Source organism: Giraffa tippelskirchi, chromosome 2 (assembly GCF_054371585.1).
Source record: "Giraffa tippelskirchi isolate mGirTip1 chromosome 2, T2T-mGirTip1v1.2.pri, whole genome shotgun sequence".
Lineage (NCBI taxonomy): Eukaryota > Metazoa > Chordata > Mammalia > Artiodactyla > Giraffidae > Giraffa > Giraffa tippelskirchi.
Genome location: NC_137276.1, coordinates 103,890,626 through 103,911,560, shown reverse-complemented (window position 1 = coordinate 103,911,560; position 20,935 = coordinate 103,890,626). Strand labels below are relative to the sequence as shown.

Genomic DNA, 20,935 nt, shown 5'->3' with positions numbered 1-20,935 from the left:
AGCGTTCTGGTGGCTCAAAAGCATGGTGCTCCTCTGCGACTCCTATTTGAGTGGGCTGTCCCCAGCCTCTGGAGGAAGAGGGCTGCAAGAGCCTCCGTCAGTAGGTAGCAGTGCACCTGGAGAGGGGTCATGAGGGCAGGGCCTCCTTTGAGGGGCCAGCCCTAGCAGTATTATGCAAAGGACCTCTTGGAATTGCCAGCCTGGCCCTGCCTGGTGAGACTGGAAGATCACCTTGCAAGTGGGCTGACGCCAGCCTGACAGATGGCCTGGGTGGCTCACAGCACAGCCCACGTTAGCTGATCGAGTGTGTTCCCTGAAGGCAAGTAGCCCAACCAGGATGTCAGGGAGGCTATCCAGGGGAAAGGCGCAGGCTGCAAAATGGGTTCCCCAAGCTCTGCTTGACCTCTGCACTCTGGCCTTCAGTGCTCTCTCTGAAGGGGAAAAGACCAGCTCTCCTCTTTCACCTGAAAGCAAATCACTGGCTGATGTATACCCTGGACTATACATGACAACCCTTCGGAAAAGTGGCCAAATGTTTCATCAAATAAACTAGCTACTGCAAAGTTTAAAAGGATAATAAAATAGCAAAGCCTATTAGGGAGCTTTGTTCAGAAACTCTGTGACTTCTGTAGAGAATTAAGAAAATATTGAACTTTCAAATTTTATGATCTCATGTCCTTTATGACCACAGACCTCTTACCATGTTCTCTTTTTTAAGCATGAATCCTTTTCATAAGAGTTAGAGAGTAAATGTATAACATTTTTCTTCCTTAAGCTCAGAATAAAGTCTGGGGAAATTTAATGTTCCGGGATTCAGCCTATGGGTATGAGATAAGGATTCATGGAGAGAAGCCTTTTAACTCAAAACAAAATCTGTTTGCAGCTATTGTTCAGCTGACATAAAGTATCTGGTTACTGGGCATGTTGCATAATGCATGACAGTGTAAACCAACCGTTTTAAGTGCTGACACTGAACTCCTTGATAAGGATGAAGACTGAAGTAATTTGTTAAATTTTTTTTAGAAATCCTCTGAAACAATGCTTCTCAAGGCTGAATGATTCAACACTTTAGAACTGAGATGCCGCTGAGGGTTGTGTGTGTGTGCTCATGCTGATAAGAATTCTGGAAGGAAACAGGAAAAAACCATGTCATGTCCTCTTTAAGAGCTAGAAAAGCTGTCAGAAGAATTAAGATTAAACCTCGTGAGAGTCTGTGGGTGTGGAAAGTCACCAGCTACCTAGTATTAACATAGCTTGCAACAGAATGCTGTTGCTAGAAATAGGACAGTCACATCACTACCACTAAGCAATTTGCATCCGGCAGACCAGCCCCTGGATTCCTCCTGGCTCCTGCTGCCCTCTGGGTATTGCATTTCTGGAAGCTTTCAGGCAGCCTTGGGACGCGGCTGTCTGCTTTCACCATGAATTCTACCTGAAAGAGGAAGCAGCAAGGATAAGAACATCTGCTTTGTTTGCAGGAAAGTGGTCAAGCTACAAGCAAATCTCTAGGCATCTGAGGAATTGTTCAGCTTCTAGATTTCATGTGGTTGCTGACAGGGAGGGGCACATAAGGATCTTCGTGCTCTCCTCACCATGGATAATCTGTTGCCTCAGTCAAGATTCTCTTATTTCAAAAAATATCCTCTCCATGCAATTAGAAAATATTTATCGATGCTGAGAAACCAAAGAGAGGAAGAACAGGTACCATTTTGTTTATTTTACCTTTAAGGTTAATGGGGGTTTGCTTCTGGGTGTTGCTTTTATGTCACTTGGTGATTTAGTTTCTGCTAATTTACCTGTTTATAGGCACAAGTCGGCATTTGCTTTCAGCTGTTCAGACTTGGCAGAGGAGCAAACAGGCATGTGGGGGATTTATTTGAACTTGGAACATTTAGATCCCGAGATTAAGCTCAAGTTCTGTAATAAAACCTTGTGCTTTCTCTTTTTCAGAATAGCTAGACTAAACTACTCTGAGTTAAATTGTGTGGATTCCTTGATAATTTTCTAGGGCCTCAAATACAAATTTTAAAACTGTTAATATCTTCACAGACAGTAATATCAGGCCCCAGAAATATACTTGGTTTTCTGTATATATTTATGCCTAGATTAATATCACCAGGATTTGCCAAACAAAGAAACATTTTGTAGACTGTAAGTATGATAGCCTTAAACAGATTACTAATTTTGAGGATCTTTCAGAGTAACTAACCACTTTTTTGGTGGAAGTTAGGGGACAGAGCACCGCTGATTTTAGTCTTTTTAACCAATCAAAAGTACTTCTAGCAGTAGACTCTAGCATATAGGAGTTTAAACATAAAAAAAAAAAAAAAAAACTGCTAAAATGTTCGATCATTTCTTTTTAAAAGCCATGCATTCATTTTACTGTTTTGAGATTTATATCATTCTATCCCTTATAATCTATGAAAAGGCATTTCCTAAAACTACTTTTCTGAATCATACCAAATTCTAAGAAGAAATAGCTGTGTTTGATCCACTTAAATCTAGTTTAGGAAAAAGGATGGTAGTGGTAAAGGACAAATGTGTAGCCACATCGAAGACCCAAAAAGTCATAAATTGTGTGTGTATTGTGCTAGTAACTAGAACTGCAAAACCTCATGGGAGACAGGAGCAGTGTTCTGTATTTGAACAAGATGCCCCACTTAATAAAACACTTCCAAGACGAGAAAGCAAAGGTCAGCAGACAGAAAATCCTCTAATGACAGGCTTCCCCAAAAGTCAATGCATAATTCAGAAAAATAAGAATTATTATTACTGTTTGAGGGGAAACTGCTCCTATGCAGTTCCTTTAATGATTTTACAAGTGCTGGAAATTCAGACTGTGCTAACTAAGGGGGTTAGGCTGGTCTAGATTATCTCTTATGTAGGCAAGTTGTTGGCATTACAAGGAAATCTCTTGGTTTCCAAGTCTCAGTATATGCTTGCTTTTTAAGTGGAAAGCCAGAGACACAAGTGCTGTTTCTGGGTTGGCCACATTGGCTAAGTCCACACCCATAGGCTTCTTCAGGCCTCATGAAGGGGGGAGGGGAGGAAGAGGAGGCTAAAAGGATGGGGCTGGAACTGTGGAATGTGGATTAGGTAATTTCCCCTCCCTTTTCTCAATATTTGTAAATTTTCAGAGATGTGGCTATATTGCTTGTGAATTTTGTTTTTAAGTTTATTTTTTAAATGTTACAAAATACATTCAGAGGACTATTAGAATTTACTAGGATCCTCTGTCTTGGGCTGAGTGGATGGTCCCCTCCCCAGCTGAAAACCATTTGGGATGACCTGGAACAGAGATAAGCATTGTGCTGATTTCTTAACTCACTATATAAACTAATGGAGACAGTAAGAAAAATAACATATTCAGTTCCTTTCTGAAAACAATTAACAGCTCTGCAGCATAAGGTCTCACAGAATTAGAGAAATGAGGTCAAAGTCAGTCATGGCTTACCTTGGAAAGCTCGTTGGAAAGTTAGAAAGGAGGTTGGTAATATGTATAGTTTTAGGACCTGCATTAGCTATCTCTAATCCTTATATTCCCATAGGATGGATCCTCAATACAAAGATGAGGGAAGGCAGACTTTCAGACTATAAGAGGTCTTGCCCAAGGCCACCAGCCAGCAAGTGCTGAAGGCAAATTGGAACTCGCATCTGCTTGGCTTTAAACTGGATCCATTTTACCATGCTTGATCTCTTAACGATCTAGTGACAGCAACACAGCTTATACTGCCCTGAGGTGGCTTCATCAACTTCAGTCTCTTTTTCCGTGTATCCTACAGATGAGGGATCAGAAAATACAGGATGACTAATAAGACAAGAACTTGGGGGATGACCTGGTGCCTTCCTGTCTCTTGAACAGAAAGACTTCTTTCTGAACAAGAAATAAGATATAAGAGCTGACCTGACATGTCTTGCCTATTTAATGGTAAATTTGCTTAGGAGAAGGAGAGTGATCTTGGGGGCCAGAGGGCATTGTACAATAGCTATAAATAAATATGCTTTTTGGAATTAGACCCTTGAACTAGTGTAATATCATCTTTCAACAAAATTAATACACACCATCTTTTTTTGCTATCTCTCCATATTCTTGTTATCTGAAAAAGCAACCATGTTACCCATGATGTCCTCATATATAAATATGAACACAAACGTTGACCTAGCAGGGACTGACTGTCGTGCTAACAGAGCTCTGCTTTGTCATCTTGTTTTGTGGAATTCTTTTGATGATTAGGCAAGTTTTTCATATATATTGTGTGTGGAGCATTTTTATAGGTGGTAAGGATCAGGTGTAGTATACCCCCTCTGTGATGCTTACAGTCTTAATTAGTAGAAAGAGCTGTTCTCAAGTGTTTATAATATGAGGCAAAAACCATACATTGCTGTCATAGCAAGTATTTTGTAGCTCAAGACCTTCCGCGATTAGTTTGTTTAAAATGAGGAGAATGGGGGGGAGAGCAGAAGATGGCGGAGGAATAGGACGGGGAGACCACTCTCTCCTCCACAAATTTATCGAAAGAACATCTGAACGCTGACCAAACTTCACAAAACTACTTCTGAAGGCTGGCTGAGGACGTCAGGCTTTCACAAAAACTGCGCATTATCTTCAAAAGAGGTAGGAGAAATTATAAAAGATAAAAAGAGAGACAAAAGAGTTAGGGACGGAGACCCGTCCCGGGGAGGGAGTCGTAAAAGAGGAGGAATTTCCAAGCACCAGGAAACCCTCTCACCGGCGGGTGTGGGGGAGGATTTTTTATCTCGGAGGGCAACGTAACTGGGAGGAAAAAATAAATAAAATCGACAGATTACGTGCCTAAAGCAACTCCCAGCAAAGAACCCCAGACGCTCGCATCATCCGCCACCAGCAAGTGGGGGCTGAACGGAGAGGAGCGGGAGGCATTGCCTAGGGTAAGGACCGGGCCCGAGTGCCCCGAGGGCAATCTGAGGGAGCTAACGTGAGATAGTAACCTAAACTGTGGGACAGCGAGAGAGAGAGAGAGAACTATCCCGCGAAAAGCCCAACTCTAAGACACTGCCGGCCCGCTCACAGAACAAAGGACTGAGCGATACCAGAGGAGAGCTAGCCGGCTGCGGACCGCGCCATCCCCCGCCGGACACAGCGGGCAGGCGGGGCCCGCCAGAGCCGGAAAGGGGCAAACTCGGCTCCAGAGAGGGCACCCCCTACCAAACTGCAAACAGGCTCCCAGTTTTTAAGCAAAGACTGCCTGAGATCCCGGAGGGTCGACAGCAGCCGGGAGGGTCGCAGCCAGAGACCAGCTCCCCAGAACCGACACAAAGCACACCGGAGCCGGGCGCGCCCGTAAACCGAGGCGGGGACCAGGGAGGTGATAAGCCGCACCGCCCCAACAGGGGACAGCGCCCTCGCCAAACTCCTGGCCGCCTGGGCAGCTCCGACCGGGAACGGCACAAGCCGCGGGCAAAATCGAGTCTGCGCCTTTGTGGAGTAACCGGGAGCCTGAACCTGAGCGGCTTAGTCCTGGGAAGTGCACGCAGCTCAGGGCCCGCTCCCCGGCCGAGTAACCTGAAGCCTGAGCAGGGTAGACGGGGAAAGCACACACGCCGTGAGCGGGGGCGAACCCAGTGCGGCCGAGACACTGCGAGCTTACCACACACACGCCAGAATTGCAGTGTTCCTTCCTCCCCACAGCACGATTGAACAAGCGAACCTAAAGAGATCACCTCCACCGCTTTGTTGCAGGGCGGAAATTAGATACTGAAGAGATCTCCAAACAGAAGCCAAATAAACAGAGGGAAGTGCTTTGGAAGGGACAGGCCAACAGATTAAGATCCCTGTAGCTAATACCGACTGCACTAAAAAGGACCTACAGATCTTGAAAAGTATAAGCAGGAATAAGGATCTATCTAAAACTGAGCAGATCCCACACTGCTCACAACAGCTCCAGAGAAAGTCCGGGATATATATATTTTTTACTATTTTTTTTTTTTTTAATTTTTTTTTTTAAATTTTTTTTTTAATTAAAAAAATTTTTTTTTCTCTTCTTTCCTTTTTCTTCAAGTCCTCTATTACACCTTTAACTTTCATTTTCATAACACACTATTAACTTGCAAAAAAAAAAAAAAACCCTATTTTTGAAGCAAACTACATACATATATCTTATACCTTTTGTGTTCTTTTTTTTTTTTTAATGTTTTTTTCCTGTTCTACATTTTTTTACTGTTTCTTTTTTTACTGTTTTACTGTTTTTTTTTTCTTTTTACACTGTTCCCTTTTTTCTTTTTTTTTTTTTTTTTTTTTTTAGATTGTAAGTTTTATAAGAGTCTAACCTCTACTCTAGATTTTTAATCTGTGTTTTACATATTTGATATCAACTTTGTACATTTAAGAACCCAATCTTTAGGACCCATTTTTACTCAGGAGTGTGATCACTGGCCTGATCACTCTCTCCCCCTATTGATGCTCTTTCTTCTCCCCCAGGGAACCTCTATCTCCCACCCTCCTCCTTCTCTTCTCAACCCAATTCTGTGAATCTCTGAGGGTGTTCTGGGTACCGGAGAACACTTCAGGAACAGGATACTGCCCAGATCTCTCTCTCCCCTCTTAATTCCTCCCTTTCTACTCATGCTCACCTCTGTTACCTTCCTCCCCCCTCTCTATGTATCTCTGTGAATCACTCTGAGGGTTCCAAACTGTGGAAAGCACAGAGGGAAGTGCTTACTGGCTAGATTGCTCTCTCCACATTTGAATTCCCCTCTTCCCCTCCTGGTCACCTCAACCCACCCCCCCACCTCATCTCTCCATGTAACTCAGTGAACCTTTCTGGGTATCCCTCACTGTGGAGAATCTTTTCACCATTAACCTAAAAGTTTTATTATTGAGGCTGTATGGAAGGAGAAGTCTTGAGGCTACTGCAAGAATAAGACTGAAAGCCAGGGGAAACATTAATTAATAAGAGACCATCCAATAGCCTCCATAAATTCACTGAAACCAAGCTCCACCCAAGAGATAATAAGTTCCAGAGCAAGACATACCACGCAAATTCTCCAGCAACGCAGGAACATAGACCTGAGCATCAATATACAGGCTGCCCAGAGGCACACCAAATCCATAGACATCTCAAAAATTAATACTGGTCACTCCATTACACTCAAGAGAGCAGAAATCCAGCTCCACCCACCAGAACACCGACACAAGCTCCCCCAACCAGGAAACCTTGACAAGCCACCTGTCCAACCCCAACCGCAGTGAGGAACCTCCACAACAAAGAGGAACTTCATACTACCAGAATACAGAAGGGCCACGCCTAACACAGCAATCTAAACAAGATGAAAAGGCAGAGAAATACTCAGCAAGTAAAGGAAAATGAGAAATGCCCACAAAGCCAAACAAAAGAGGAGGAGATAGGGAATCTATCCGAAAAAGAATTTAGAATAAGGATAATAAAAATGATCCAAAATCTTGAAAGCAAAATGGAGTTACAGATAAATAGCCTGGAGACAAAGATTGAGAAGATGCAAGAAATGTTTATCAAGGACTTAGAAGAAATAAAAAGGAATCAATATAGAATGAATAATGAAATAAAGGAGATAAAAGACACTCTGGAGGGAACCAACAGTAGAATAACGGAGGCAGAAGATAGGATAAGTGAGGTAGAAGATAGAATGATGGAAATAAACGAAGCAGAGAGGAAAAAAGAAAAAAGAATCAAAAGAAATGAGGAAAACCTCCGGGACCTCTGGGACAATATGAAACGCCCCAACATTCGAATCATAGGAGTCCCAGAAGAAGAAGATAAAAGGAAAGGCCATGAAAAAATACTCGAGGAGATAATAGTTGAGAATTTCCCTAAATTGAGGAAAGAAATAGTCACAGAAGTCCAAGAAACCCAGAGAGTTCCAAACAGGATAAACCCAAGGCGAAACACCCCAAGACACATATTAATCAAATTAACAAAGATCAAACACAAAGAACAAATATTAAAAGCAGCAAGGGAAAAACAACAAATAACACACAAGGGGATCCCCATAAGGATAACAGCTGATCTTTCAATAGAAACCCTTCAGGCTAGAAGGGAATGGCAGGACATACTTAAAGTAATGAAAGAGAATAATCTACAACCCAGATTACTGTACCCAGCAAGGATCTCATTCAGATATGAAGGAGAATTCAAAAGCTTTACAGACAAGCAAGAGCTGAGGGAATTCAGCACCACCAAACCAGCTCTCCAGCAAATCCTAAAGGATCTTCTCTAAACAGGAAACACAGAAAGGATGTTTCAACACGAACTCAAAACAACAAAGGAAATGGCAACGGGATCATACTTATCAATAATTACCTTAAATGTAAATGGGTTGAATGCCCCAACCAAAAGGCAAAGGGTTGCTGAATGGATACAAAAACAAGACCCCTATATATGCTGTCTACAAGAGACCCACCTCAAAACTAGGGACACACACAGGCTGAAAGTGAAAGGATGGAAAAACATATTCCATGCAAACGGAGACCAAAAGAAAGCAGGAGTCGCAATACTCATTTCAGATAAAATAGACTTTAAAATAAAGGATGTGAAAAGGGACAAAGAAGGACACTACATAAAGATCAAAGGATCAATTCAAGAAGAAGACGTAACAATCATAAATATATATGCACCCAACATAGGAGCACCACAATATATAAGGCAAATACTAACAAGTATGAAAGGGGAAATTAACAATAACACAATAATAGTGGGAGACTTTAATACTCCACTCACGCATATGGATAGATCAACTAAACAGAAAATTAACAAGGAAACACAAACTTTAAATGATACAATAGACAAATTAGATTTAATTGATATTTACAGGAGTTTCCACCCCAAAACAATCAATTTTACCTTTTTCTCAAGTGCACATGGAACTTTCTCCAGGATAGATCACATCCTGGGCCATAAATCTAGCCTTGGTAAATTCAAAAAAATTGAAATCATCCCAGCCATCTTCTCTGACCACAATGCAGTAAGATTAGACCTCAATTACAGGAAAAAAACTATTAAAAGTTCCAACATATGGAGGCTAAACAACACGCTTCTGAATAACCAACAAATCACAGAAGAAATCAAAAAAGAAATAAAATTATGCATAGAAACGAATGAAAATGAAAACACAACAACCCAAAACCTATGGGACACTGTAAAAGCAATACTAAGGGGAAGGTTCATAGCAATACAGGCGTACCTCAAGAAACAAGAAAAAAACCAAATAAATCAACTAACTCTACACCTAAAGCAACTAGAGAAGGAAGAAATGAAAAACCCCAGGGTCAGTAGAAGGAAAGAAATCTTAAAAATTAGGGCAGAAATAAATGCAAAAGAAACAAAAGAGACCATAGCAAAAATCAGCAAAACTAAAAGCTGGTTTTTCGAGAAGATAAACAAAATTGATAAGCCATTAGCCAGACTCATCAAGAAACAAAGGGAGAAGAATCAGATCGACAAAATTAGAAATGAAAATGGAGAGATCACAACAGATTCCACAGAAATACAAAGGATCATAAGAGACTACTACCAACAGCTATATGCCAATAAAATGGACAACTTGGAAGAAATGGACAAATTCTTAGAAAAGTATAACTTTCCAAAACTGAACCAGGAAGAAATAGAAGATCTTAACAGACCCATCACAAGCACGGAAATCGAAAGTGTAATCAGAAATCTTCCAGCAAACAAAAGCCCAGGACCAGACGGCTTCACAGCGGAATTCTACCAAAAATTTAGAGAAGAGCTAACACCTATCCTGCTCAAACTCTTCCAGAAAATTGCAGAAGATGGTAAACTTCCAAACTCATTCTATGAGGCCACCATCACCCTAATTCCAAAACTAGACAAAGATGTCACAAAAAAGGAAAACTACAGGCCAATATCACTGATGAACATAGATGCAAAAATCCTTAATAAAATTCTAGCAAACAGAATCCAACATCATATTAAAAAGATCATACATCATGACCAAGTGGGCTTTATCCCAGGAATGCAAGGTTTTTTTAACATCCGCAAATCAATCAATGTAATACACCACATTAACAAATTGAAAGAAAAAAACCATATGGTTATCTCAATAGATGCAGAAAAAGCCTTTGACAAAATTCAGCATCCATTTATGATTAAAACCCTCCAGAAAGCAGGAATAGAAGGAACATATCTCAACATAATAAAAGCTATATATGACAAACCCACAGCAAACATTATCCTCAATGGTGAAAAATTGAAAGCATTTCCCCTAAAGTCAGGAACAAGGCAAGGATGCCCACTTTCACCACTACTATTCAACATAGTTTTGGAAGTTTTGGCCACAGCAATCAGAGCTGAAAAAGAAATAAAAGGAATACAGATAGGAAAAGAAGAAGTAAAACTCTCACTGTTTGCAGATGACATGATCCTCTACATAGAAAACCCTAAAGACTCTACTAGAAAATTACTAGAGTTGATCAATGAATATAGTAAAGTTGCAGGATATAAAATTAACACACAGAAATCCCTTGCATTCCTATACTCCAATAATGAGAAAACAGAAAGAGAAATTAAGGAAACAATACCATTCACCATTGCATCAAAAAGAATAAAATACTTAGGAATATATCTACCTAAAGAAACAAAAGACTTATATATAGAAAACTATAAAACACTGATGAAAGAAATCAAAGAGGACACAAACAGATGGAGAAATATACCGTGTTCATGGATTGGAAGAATTAATATAGTGAAAATGAGTATTCTACCCAAAGCAATCTACAGATTCAATGCAATCCCTATCAAGCTACCAATGGTATTTTTCACAGAACTAGAACAAATCATCTCACAATTTGTATGGAAATATAAGAAACCTCGAATAGCCAAAGCAATCTTGAGGAAGAAGAATGGAACTGGAGGAATCAACCTGCCTGACTTCAGACTCTACTACAAAGCCACAGTCATCAAGACAGTATGGTACTGGCACAAAGATAGAAATATAGATCAATGGAACAAAATAGAAAGCCCAGAGATAAACCCACGCACATATGGACACCTTATCTTCGACAAAGGAGGCAAGAATATACAATGGAGAAAAGACAACCTCTTTAACAAGTGGTGCTGGGAAAACTGGTCAACCACTTGTAAAAGAATGAAACTAGAACACTTCCTAACACCGTACACAAAAATAAACTCAAAATGGATTAAAGATCTAAACGTAAGACCAGAAACAATAAAACTCCTAGAGGAAAACATAGGCAAAACACTCTCCGACATAAATCACAGCAGGATCCTCCATGACCCACCTCCCAGAATATTGGAAATAAAAGCAAAAATAAACAAATGGGACCTAATTAAAATTAAAAGCTTTTGCACAACAAAGGAAACTATAAACAAGGTGAAAAGACAGCCTTCAGAATGGGAGAAAATAATAGCAAATGAAGCAACAGACAAACAATTAATCTCAAAAATATACAAGCAACTTCTGCAGCTGAATTCCCGAAAAATAAATGACCCAATCAAAAAATGGGCCAAAGAACTAAACAGACATTTCTCCAAAGAAGACATACAGATGGCTAACAAACACATGAAAAGATGCTCAACATCACTCATTATTAGAGAAATGCAAATCAAAACCACAATGAGGTATCATTTCACACCAGTCAGAATGGCTGCTATCCAAAAGTCTACAAGCAATAAATGCTGGAGAGGGTGTGGAGAAAAGGGAACCCTCTTACACTGTTGGTGGGAATGCAAACTAGTACAGCCACTATGGAGAACAGTGTGGAGATTCCTTAAAAAACTGGGAATAGAACTGCCATATGACCCAGTAATCCCACTGCTGGGCATATACACCGAGGAAACCAGAATTGAAAGAGACGCGTGTACCCCAATGTTCATCGCAGCACTGTTTACAATAGCCAGGACATGGAAGCAACCTAGATGTCCATCAGCAGATGAATGGATAAGGAAGCTGTGGTACATATACACAATGGAATATTACTCAGCCATTAAAAAAAATACATTTGAACCGGTTCTACTGAGATGGATGAAACTGGAGCCCATTATACAGAGTGAAGTAAGCCAGAAAGAAAAACAACAATACAGTATACTAATGCATATATATGGAATCTGAAAGATGGTAATGATAACCCTATATGCGGGACAGAATGAGAGACACAGATGCATGGAACAATTTTATGGACTCTGAGGGAGAAGGTGAGGGTGGGACGTTCTGGGAGAATGGCATTGAGACATGTGTATTGTCATATGTGATACAGAGCACCATTCCATGTTCGATGCATGTGACAAGGGCTCGGGGCCGGGGCAGTGGGATGATCCAGAGGGATGGGAGGGGGAGGGAGGTGGGTGGGGGGTTCGGGAAGGGGAACACATGTAAACCCATGGCTGATTCTTGTCAATGTATGGCAAAAACTATTACAATATTGTAAAGTAATTAGCCCCCAAGTAAAATAAATAAATTTATAAAAAAAAAAAAAAAAAAAAAAAAAAAAAAAAAAATGAGGAGAATGGTCTTTGGGGGTCATAGGTTATGCACAATATCTATACTGTGGTTACAGATTAGAACCGGATTTTGTTTTGAAGACTATTCTGAAGTTTCTCTTCAGTGGCTTAAGGTAAGTTTTCCAGTTAAACAGGATCACTGACGTTTTCCTTCTTGCTTTGTTTCTTAGTAAATACCAACCTCAATGGCGGTTGTTCAATAAATATTTGGATTTAATTTGAACCTTAGAAACTTAGTTCTTCATTTCGGCTCTTATGTCTGCTCTGAATGACAGTATAAAAATTAAAGAGTCCCCTCAGATGCCCCCAAAAAGCTATGTTGAGATTTGGAACACTGCATAGGGTGTTGGGTTATTGATGCAGGCTCTCCTCTCTAGGTAAATGATAGAAACTTTACTACCACTTGGTTTAAGAAATATTAAGAATTTCTAGCTCATTAAGTAAGTGTATTATTATATTTTGATAGTATACCAAAGTTATCCATTTTTAAAAGTCTCAAAAAAAATTCATGAAATGCTATTGGTCCTTCAAATGACATCTCAGGGGAAAACTAAAGCCATTTGCCCCTTGTCCTTGTGCTTGGGTAGAGAAAAAGCTTTAATCCTTTAGAAGCAGGAAGAAAAGATGATCCTTGTAGAATTTAAGATAGAGGGCAGAGACTCTACCCCATTTCTGTGGAGGAATTTGCATGATTGTATACAAGCAACACTGATAGTTAAATTAAGCAACATTGACAGTTAAATTGCTGTGATAATATGAGCTGAACCTTAATATTTGGGACTATTTAATATGACATTAAAAGTCAAACTAGTTTATCATGGCAAATTCAACAGTCTCCTCTATCTGAATGGAGAAATTTAGAAAGAGAGCTGTTTGTTCACCAAATAAAAAGTCTCCAATGGTTTTCTTCATGCCTCAGTCTGTTTGGGCTTCTGTAACAAAATATCATACACTTATAAACAGCAGAAGTTTATTTCTCCAGTTCTAGAGGCTGAAAGTACAAGATCCAGGTGCCAGCCAATCTGGTATCTGGTGAGACCCGCTTCCCGTGTTCAGATGCTGGCTTCTAGGCTGTGTCCTCACATAGCAGAAAGAGAGGAGGGAGCTTTCCAGCTTCTGTTTTACAAGGTCACTAACATCATTCATGTGGGTTCCCTTCTCATGATCTGTCACCTACCAAAGGCCCCTCTCCTAATGCCATCACATCGGGGTTAGGATTTCAGCATACAGACTTGGGGGACACAGACAAGTGTGTCTGCAGCACTCCATAGGCTGTAAACACCCAAGGACTGTAATTGATGGCGTGTATGAAGATGAATGGTCTTCTGGTCATGGCACTCACTCTCATTCTCTGTCTCTCTCCCAAACCTGTCTTCTCTGAGAGAATGTACCACCATCCATCCTGCTGCTCAGGCAGAGACCTAGGAGTCATCTCTAGCACTTTCTTCTCCCTCAGTCAATATCTAATTTATCAGCAAATCCTTTCAGTTTTATCCCCAAGTATGCCCCCAATTATTCAATCTACGTCTCCCTGTTGTCCCCCTAGCCCAGGAGGCCATCTTCCTTCTTATCTGAAATATTGCGACAGCCGTCTCATTGGTCTCCCTCTAGCCACTGCTCTCCTGTCTAATGGGTCCTTCTCACTGCAGTTAGGGGGGTCTTCTAGACACAAATTGACCGTGAAACTCCCAGCCTCACCACACTGCCAGCCCCCATGTGCCTTCCTTTGTTCTCTGCACCCTGACTCCTGTCTCCTTCTCCTCCCTCTGCATCCCTGACAGGTGGGATTAGGCCTTTGTCCCAACTGTCCTGTCTCCTTCTCCTCCCTCTGCATCCCTGACACGTGGGATTAGGCCTTTGTCCCAACTGTCACTCATTGTCCTCCCATAGTTAGTACCTACTCTTCCTTCAGGTGTTAATTCGATGTGAGGTCCCTGAGGGCAGCCTTTTCTGACTCTCTTACCTTGTCCCGTCTCCTCAGCATGTATTACTTTGGAGGCACCTTGTAATTCTCTGTTGCTGTGCTCATCCCAGTAGCAACTGAGCACCTATCTGGGGGGCCACTTGCTTCTCAGTATGTCCTGGAGGGCAAATGAAGTGCCTGTTGCATGGAAGGCACTAAGAACTCATTTGTGGAATTGGTTCTCAGGGGCTGAGTGGTGAGGGTGGCCGTGGGGAGGGGCCTAGGCAGATAATGAATGCTATTCTGAGGTGTTTGAAGGAATCCTGAATGTTAGGCTCTGTGAGGAAGAAATTTAAGGGGTGATTGTTCTGTGTATGTACTTGTTCCTTGTGTGTTTCACAAGACACATAGGGCCAATTTGTGGAGAAAAATGGAGGTGGCATTTGGGAGGTCCCAGAGAAAATAACCATAACTAATGAGCAGAACTGTGGGGAGAATTGGGATACAATAATAAGGATGAACTTTCTAAAAAGTGAGGCAAAACAATGGGCCACATTTTGCAGAGTGCAGGGTATGTGACCCTCCTCAAGAGATGTTGTACTGATGGTTTCTGCATCATGAATGAGAAGATTGAATGATACATGAGGCCCATTTCAGCTCCAATATTCTGATGCAGTGAATAGAAAGATGATTCAGACCCCTTAGGAATGAAGTTGCCTCATGCAAAATGCTGGAATCCAGGACTGCCTGGAGAAATATCAATAACCTCAGATATGCAGATGACACCACCCTAATGGCAGAAAATGAAGAGGAACTAAAGAACCTCTTGATGAAGGTAAAAGAGGAGAGTGAAAAAGTTGGCTTAAAACTCAACATTTAAAAAACCTAGATCATGGCATCTGGTCCCATCACTTCATGGCAAATAGATGGGAAAAATGGAAACAGTGACAGACTTTATTTTCTTGGGCTCCAAAATCACTGCAGATGGTGACTGCAGCCATGAAATTAAAAAACCCTTGCTCCTTGGAAGAAAAGTTATAACAAACCCAGATAGCATATTAAAAAGCAGAGACCTTTGCCAACAAAGGTCCAAATTGTCCAAGCTATGGTTTTTCCAGTAGTCGTGTATGGATGTGAAAGTTGGTCCATAAAGAAGGCTGAGTACCAAAGAACTGATACTTTCAAACTGTGGTACTGGAGAAGACTCTTGAGAGTCCTTTGGACAGCAAGGAGCTCAAACTAGTCAATCCTAAAGGAAATCAACCCTGAATATTCATTGGAAGGATTGATGCTGAAGCTGAACTCCAATACTTTGGCCACCTGATATGAAGAGCTGACTCATTGGAAAAGATCCTGATGCTGGGAAAGACAGAAGGCAGGAGGAGAAGAGGGCGACAGCGGATGAGATGGTTGGATGGCATCACTGACTCAATGGACATGAGTTTGGGCAGACTCCAGGAGATAGTGGAGGACAGGGAAGCCTGGCGTGCTGCATTCCATGGGGCTGCAAAGGGTTGGACACAACTCAGCGACTGAACAACAACAAGGAACAAAGAAGACGCAGGTATACAAGCTAGAGTTCATTTGTTTAACTCAGTAGTAAATACCCCACAGTCTGAGCATATCATTCTGGAATCAAAAGCCGAAGAAAACAGAATCCAACATCTTGGGAGATTCACATAGCATGTAATCCTCCATTAAGGAAGGGAAATATAGCTACATTCAGAAAACACCTCAGGTGAAAAGCTTATGCACCAGTGACTAGCTTTTTGGAGCCTGATTCACCACTGAACTACCTGCACCCATAGTTTTATAGGTTTTATAACCTCTTCAGTATTAAGATAAATAACTAAGTATACTTCTGCAGTCATTGATGAATGGGTGCATGAAAAAATTTTAGGCTATTGTGTGACATTTTAACCACTTTCCCCCCTTGATATCAAGCCTCTTTTAGCTTCCTTTTTTCTGCATTTAGTGCTGACAATCAGTTGCTTATTATGGTCTCTTTGGAAGGTGTTCCCCTCTTCTTGTCCGTATTGCCATAGCTGTGAAGTTTTAGACACGCCTGGGAGACACCTGGACCCTGAGTTAACTTCTGAGCTACTTCTAATCTTGTTATGTGCTTCTAAATTTTCCTAATCTACTGTGCTCATGTCTTTGAACCATAGGATGAAATGGATAAACACCAAATCCTTTGCTTTTGAAAAAAATCACATTAACTCAAATATGAAACCCTTCTTTTTAACTACAATGTAGCTTTTTTATGCAGAGTCCTAAATTTGCTATCCTATCCCACTTCTCAGACAGTTTGTAACATTTTATTTGCTAACTTTTGTTCAGAATGGAAGATGACATATTTTCTCACCTTGTACAAATAGTTTCATGCCTTAGCAGAAAAAGAAATGAGCTTCCCACATATGCTGTACTGCTCATAATGTGCTGTGAAGAGAGCAGGAAAAATGTTGAAATTATCTCTTTCCTGTGCATCTTAAAGGTAGCATATTAGTAAGATTATTTCAAGAAATACAACTTGGATTATTCATTCAAGAATAAGGAATTTAGGGATGTCCCTGGAGGTCCAGTGGCTCAGATTCCAGGTTTCCACTGCAGGGGGTCCAGGTTCCATGCCTGGTCAGGGAACTAAGATCCAGCTTTCCCTGTAGTACAGCCAAAAAGTTAAAAAAAAAATAAGAAATTTAAAATTTTTACTAAATGACTTATGTGCTAGGCACTTAGCAATATCCTTTATGTATGTTGTAATTTAATCTTCATAATAACTTTATAAAATTGGTGGTATTATCCCCACTTTATGGGTGAGAAAACTCAGGTTTCAAGAGGTAAAGTTAGGGTTAGCATATAGCTTGGCACATAGCCTACACATGATGGCAGTAAGATTTCAGCTCCAGGTTTGCCTGTCTGACTCCAGTCTGGTTCACTGCCTCATACTGAGATACCTCCATTGGTAAGGTCCCTTTCTCCCCTCCTTTCCCTTGCCTCCTCCTTTCTTTTCATCCTTTTTCCCCTGGTGTTTTCTCTCATTAACTGAGAATTAAAGAGTTAAAAATACAACCATCATAACTACTGTGTAGGAAAGACACATTAAATCCCTTTAGGTAGAGATCTATGTTTTTGAAAGGTTTGAAGGTTAGTCAATTTGGGGAAACTTCTTTTAAGAAAAAGAATACAAAATTCTAGTATTAAATTGGATACAAAGTGAAGACTTAGAATGGAATAAGAAATCTCAATGAATTACAGATTTGGGTGACAAATACAAGAAACATCACAAAATCTAAAAAAAAATATGCATTTTTGCTAATTCATGGATGCATCCTAAGGTGTTTTGTTCCTACATTTTTGGACTACAGAGTCTTTGATCACCACTTCATGTGAAAATGATTTTCTAATATTTTCTAAAGAGATTATCCAAAGATAATTCAGATACTCTTAACATGGTTAGTTTATAATTGGTTTTTACTAGAGTCTAGAAAAGTTCTAGTGACTAGCTTCTGACTCTGTTTCTCCTTTACCACCCACACACTTCAGGTGCTGGGCACCACTGGACACACTTACGTAAAGATTTCAGGGCTTGTGATTTAGGATTATAGCTAGTGGGAATATTCCTAGACGTCCCACCAGGACAGCTAGCAATGACTTAACCACACACAGACACGACTACAAACCACATTTATATGTCACTAAATCCAAATACAATCTAAATGTATCCTCACCTCAACGTCCTTTAAGCCAGATTCAGAATTTTGCCCTTGCCTGCTTCAGTGCTATGATAGGAGACACGTGAAGGGAGAAAAGTCAGCAAAAAGAGTGGTCTAAAGTCATTTGCAGTTAAAATATCTTCTGTAAATTTTACCAAACCATGAGACCTAGCATCTCTTTTAGGACCTTAAAAGGTGCATCTGCAAGTGAGGGGCCCTCAAACTTAATTTTTTTCCTTGGTTTCCAAGAAAATCCAGCTCTGGAAGGATGGTATAACAAACATGCAAAAGACAAACAAAATAGTGTTTTGCTGCAATATACAAGAGCACATGCCATAGGGTGGCTTCCAAAGTAATGAATGAGGTCCTATTCTGAACAGCCTGAGCTCCCAAAACCATTGAATGAGGCAAAGGATATTCTTTCAGTGTATTTTGTACTATAGTAAATAGTACCATGGAGATGGAGATGTTCTGGTACTGCTCAAACTCAAAGATTTCCTCACCCCCACCCCCATTTATATTTGCAAAAGACATTATTTGTAATGGGGTTATTTGCAAATGCAATAGATCTCAAAACTCCCAAATTGGTCTAATTAATATTAAATACACCATTTGCTATCCTTCCAAGCAGGCCAGTTAATACACGTAGAGAAAGAACATGTTATTGCTGTTAAAGATGACACAGTATAAAAATTATAGCAACACTAAAGAAAGTCTTTAAGATTTCATTGAGATGTAATCAAGCTTTTGTAAACTCACTGTTCTATGCAATTATAACATAGTTACTCTAATTCGTGTCTGGATAAAATCACCTTTATGTTGGGTCTCTTTACTGAATTGTTCTCACCGGTAATGTATTTGAACACCTAGCTTTCTTGAGTATGTTTTCCTTTTAGTGGAAACTCTTGACTCATCGTATTTCTTTTCTTTTGTTCTAAATGAGTAACTGTTCTTATAATTGTGTCCTGTACCATTAAGCTTATTATAATATTTACCACTAAACTAGAGTATGGCCTGTAAGTACGCCTTAAAATAAGTATATTATCTTTTTTTTTTAACTGGTAATATAATCTTTGTTTTTATCAGAACGATTTTGGTAATCCATTGTGAACAATATTATTAATAGATCATATTATTGAAGTATTTTGGTCTCACATAACATGTACATAGTTTATAATCAGATTGTTTAAAGTGATTGATTACTGTAAAATCCTATTTCAACAAAGCTGAAAAATTACACTTTTGCTCTGTACCCATCATATAGTTTCTGTATAATGTACTTAAATTTTTTTTTGGTAACTTCTGAAATGCTACATAGATTTTTGTTGCTGTTGTTTTGTTTTTTGGGGATGAAACTATTTCTCTGACGAACACACCGTTTCAAGAGTAATGGCATTTTTTATTAATGAAGCTTCCCCCACTTCTTTCATTTAACTGGTGGTGGTAAAGCCTGATATACCTGGTCAAAGAAGCATTGTTCCAGAAGTCTTCAAACCTGAGATAGGAGAACAAAGGCTGACTTCATAGCTGAGAACACAACCATAGCTCCACTGCCACTGCACGGCACTTTTGTTCTCTTCCATATGAAAGTTCCATCGCTATACAGATACGATGCTCAGTGTTACTTAAGAGGGGAGAAGAATAATCTCTTCATGGTCTTAGTGCCCTCTCCCTTCGTCTTTTAAAATAACTGGTCTTAAGCCAACAGATAACTATTCAAAGCCGTATATGATTTAAGAATGCTGGAGGAGGTTTACGGATTTCCCTGGTGGTCTAGTGGTTAAGATTCTGAGCTTCCACTGCAAGGGGCTCAGTTTGGATCCCTGGTCGGGGTACTAAGGTCCTGCATGCCACATGGCCAAAAAAAAACCCAGAATGCTGGAGGAGGTTTAAAATTCAGATATACATTCTCAGCTGTTCTTTGGAATTGAGGACTGTTTTACACAAAAGTTTTGTATTTATTGTATATCAGTGCTTAAACCTGAAGTACTATACTACAGACTGCAGGGCCCTATCTGCACAGTTGCTAATTCAGCAGGTCTAAGGAGGAGCCCCTAATTTGCATTTCTGAAAAGTTCTAAGGTGACAAGGACCATAGTTTGAGAACTACTGATATAGATCATTTGATGATATGTATTTCCAAAATCAAGGTTGACAGGGGTTGCTCTACTTTTTCAAGAACAACACATGTGCCCTTTAGAAGATGGAGAGTCATTGCTAAAGCCAGGGGGATAGTGATGATGACTTACAGCTTCACAGGTTCCTGTTGAACATTTCCAGCTACAGTTGTCCCAGCCCTGAGAGTATGATACAATACTTTAATGCAAGAAATCATTAAACAGTGTCTTTGTCTTATTCTTATAAGAATATAATTGAAAATACATTTTATCTATAGTTCTTTTGTAGCTGTTTACTGACTGAACTGATACAGCAACTGACAACTTTAATTGTTGGTTTAAATTGCAGAATATAGAAAAGGTATAATAGTTGCTATGTCCTCCATGCTATCTAAAGCCATTATGAGGTCTTAGCATTTAAAAATACATCTCTCAGTTTTTTCCTTGCCCCTACTCTGGTAGATATGTAAATATAATTATAAATACTAAGAACAAAGGAACATTTTACAAGTTGAAAAGATGAAATTAGCGTTCCTAATACTATTTAGTGCCTCGTGTTTAGAGCCTTAGAACACATGCTTAAAATGTATTCTGTTGATTTTCCAATAAAGCACGTTAATGAACATGTCTCAATTACTTAATGAATAATCTCTCTAAAATGCCTGTCTGTGATTATTTACTTATGACATTCTCATTTTAATAGTAATTTTC

General features: G+C 40.0%; 1 protein-coding gene across 5 annotated transcripts in view; it reads left to right on the top strand.

Annotated features, from left to right (window-relative positions):
• The first annotated feature begins 1,369 nt into the window (after nt 1-1,369).
• ATP2C1 (ATPase secretory pathway Ca2+ transporting 1) overlaps nt 1,370-20,935 on the top strand; it is a 160,710-nt gene continuing 141,144 nt past the window's right edge. For all 5 annotated transcript variants that reach the window (XR_014076727.1, XM_081569852.1, XM_081569849.1 and 2 more), the window contains exon 1: nt 1,370-1,701. Coding sequence is in view for 2 of the 5 variants with exons in the window: in XM_081569852.1 (XP_081425978.1) it covers nt 1,594-1,701 (108 nt within the window). In the remaining 3 variants the exon portion in view is untranslated. The remainder of the gene's footprint in view (nt 1,702-20,935) is intronic.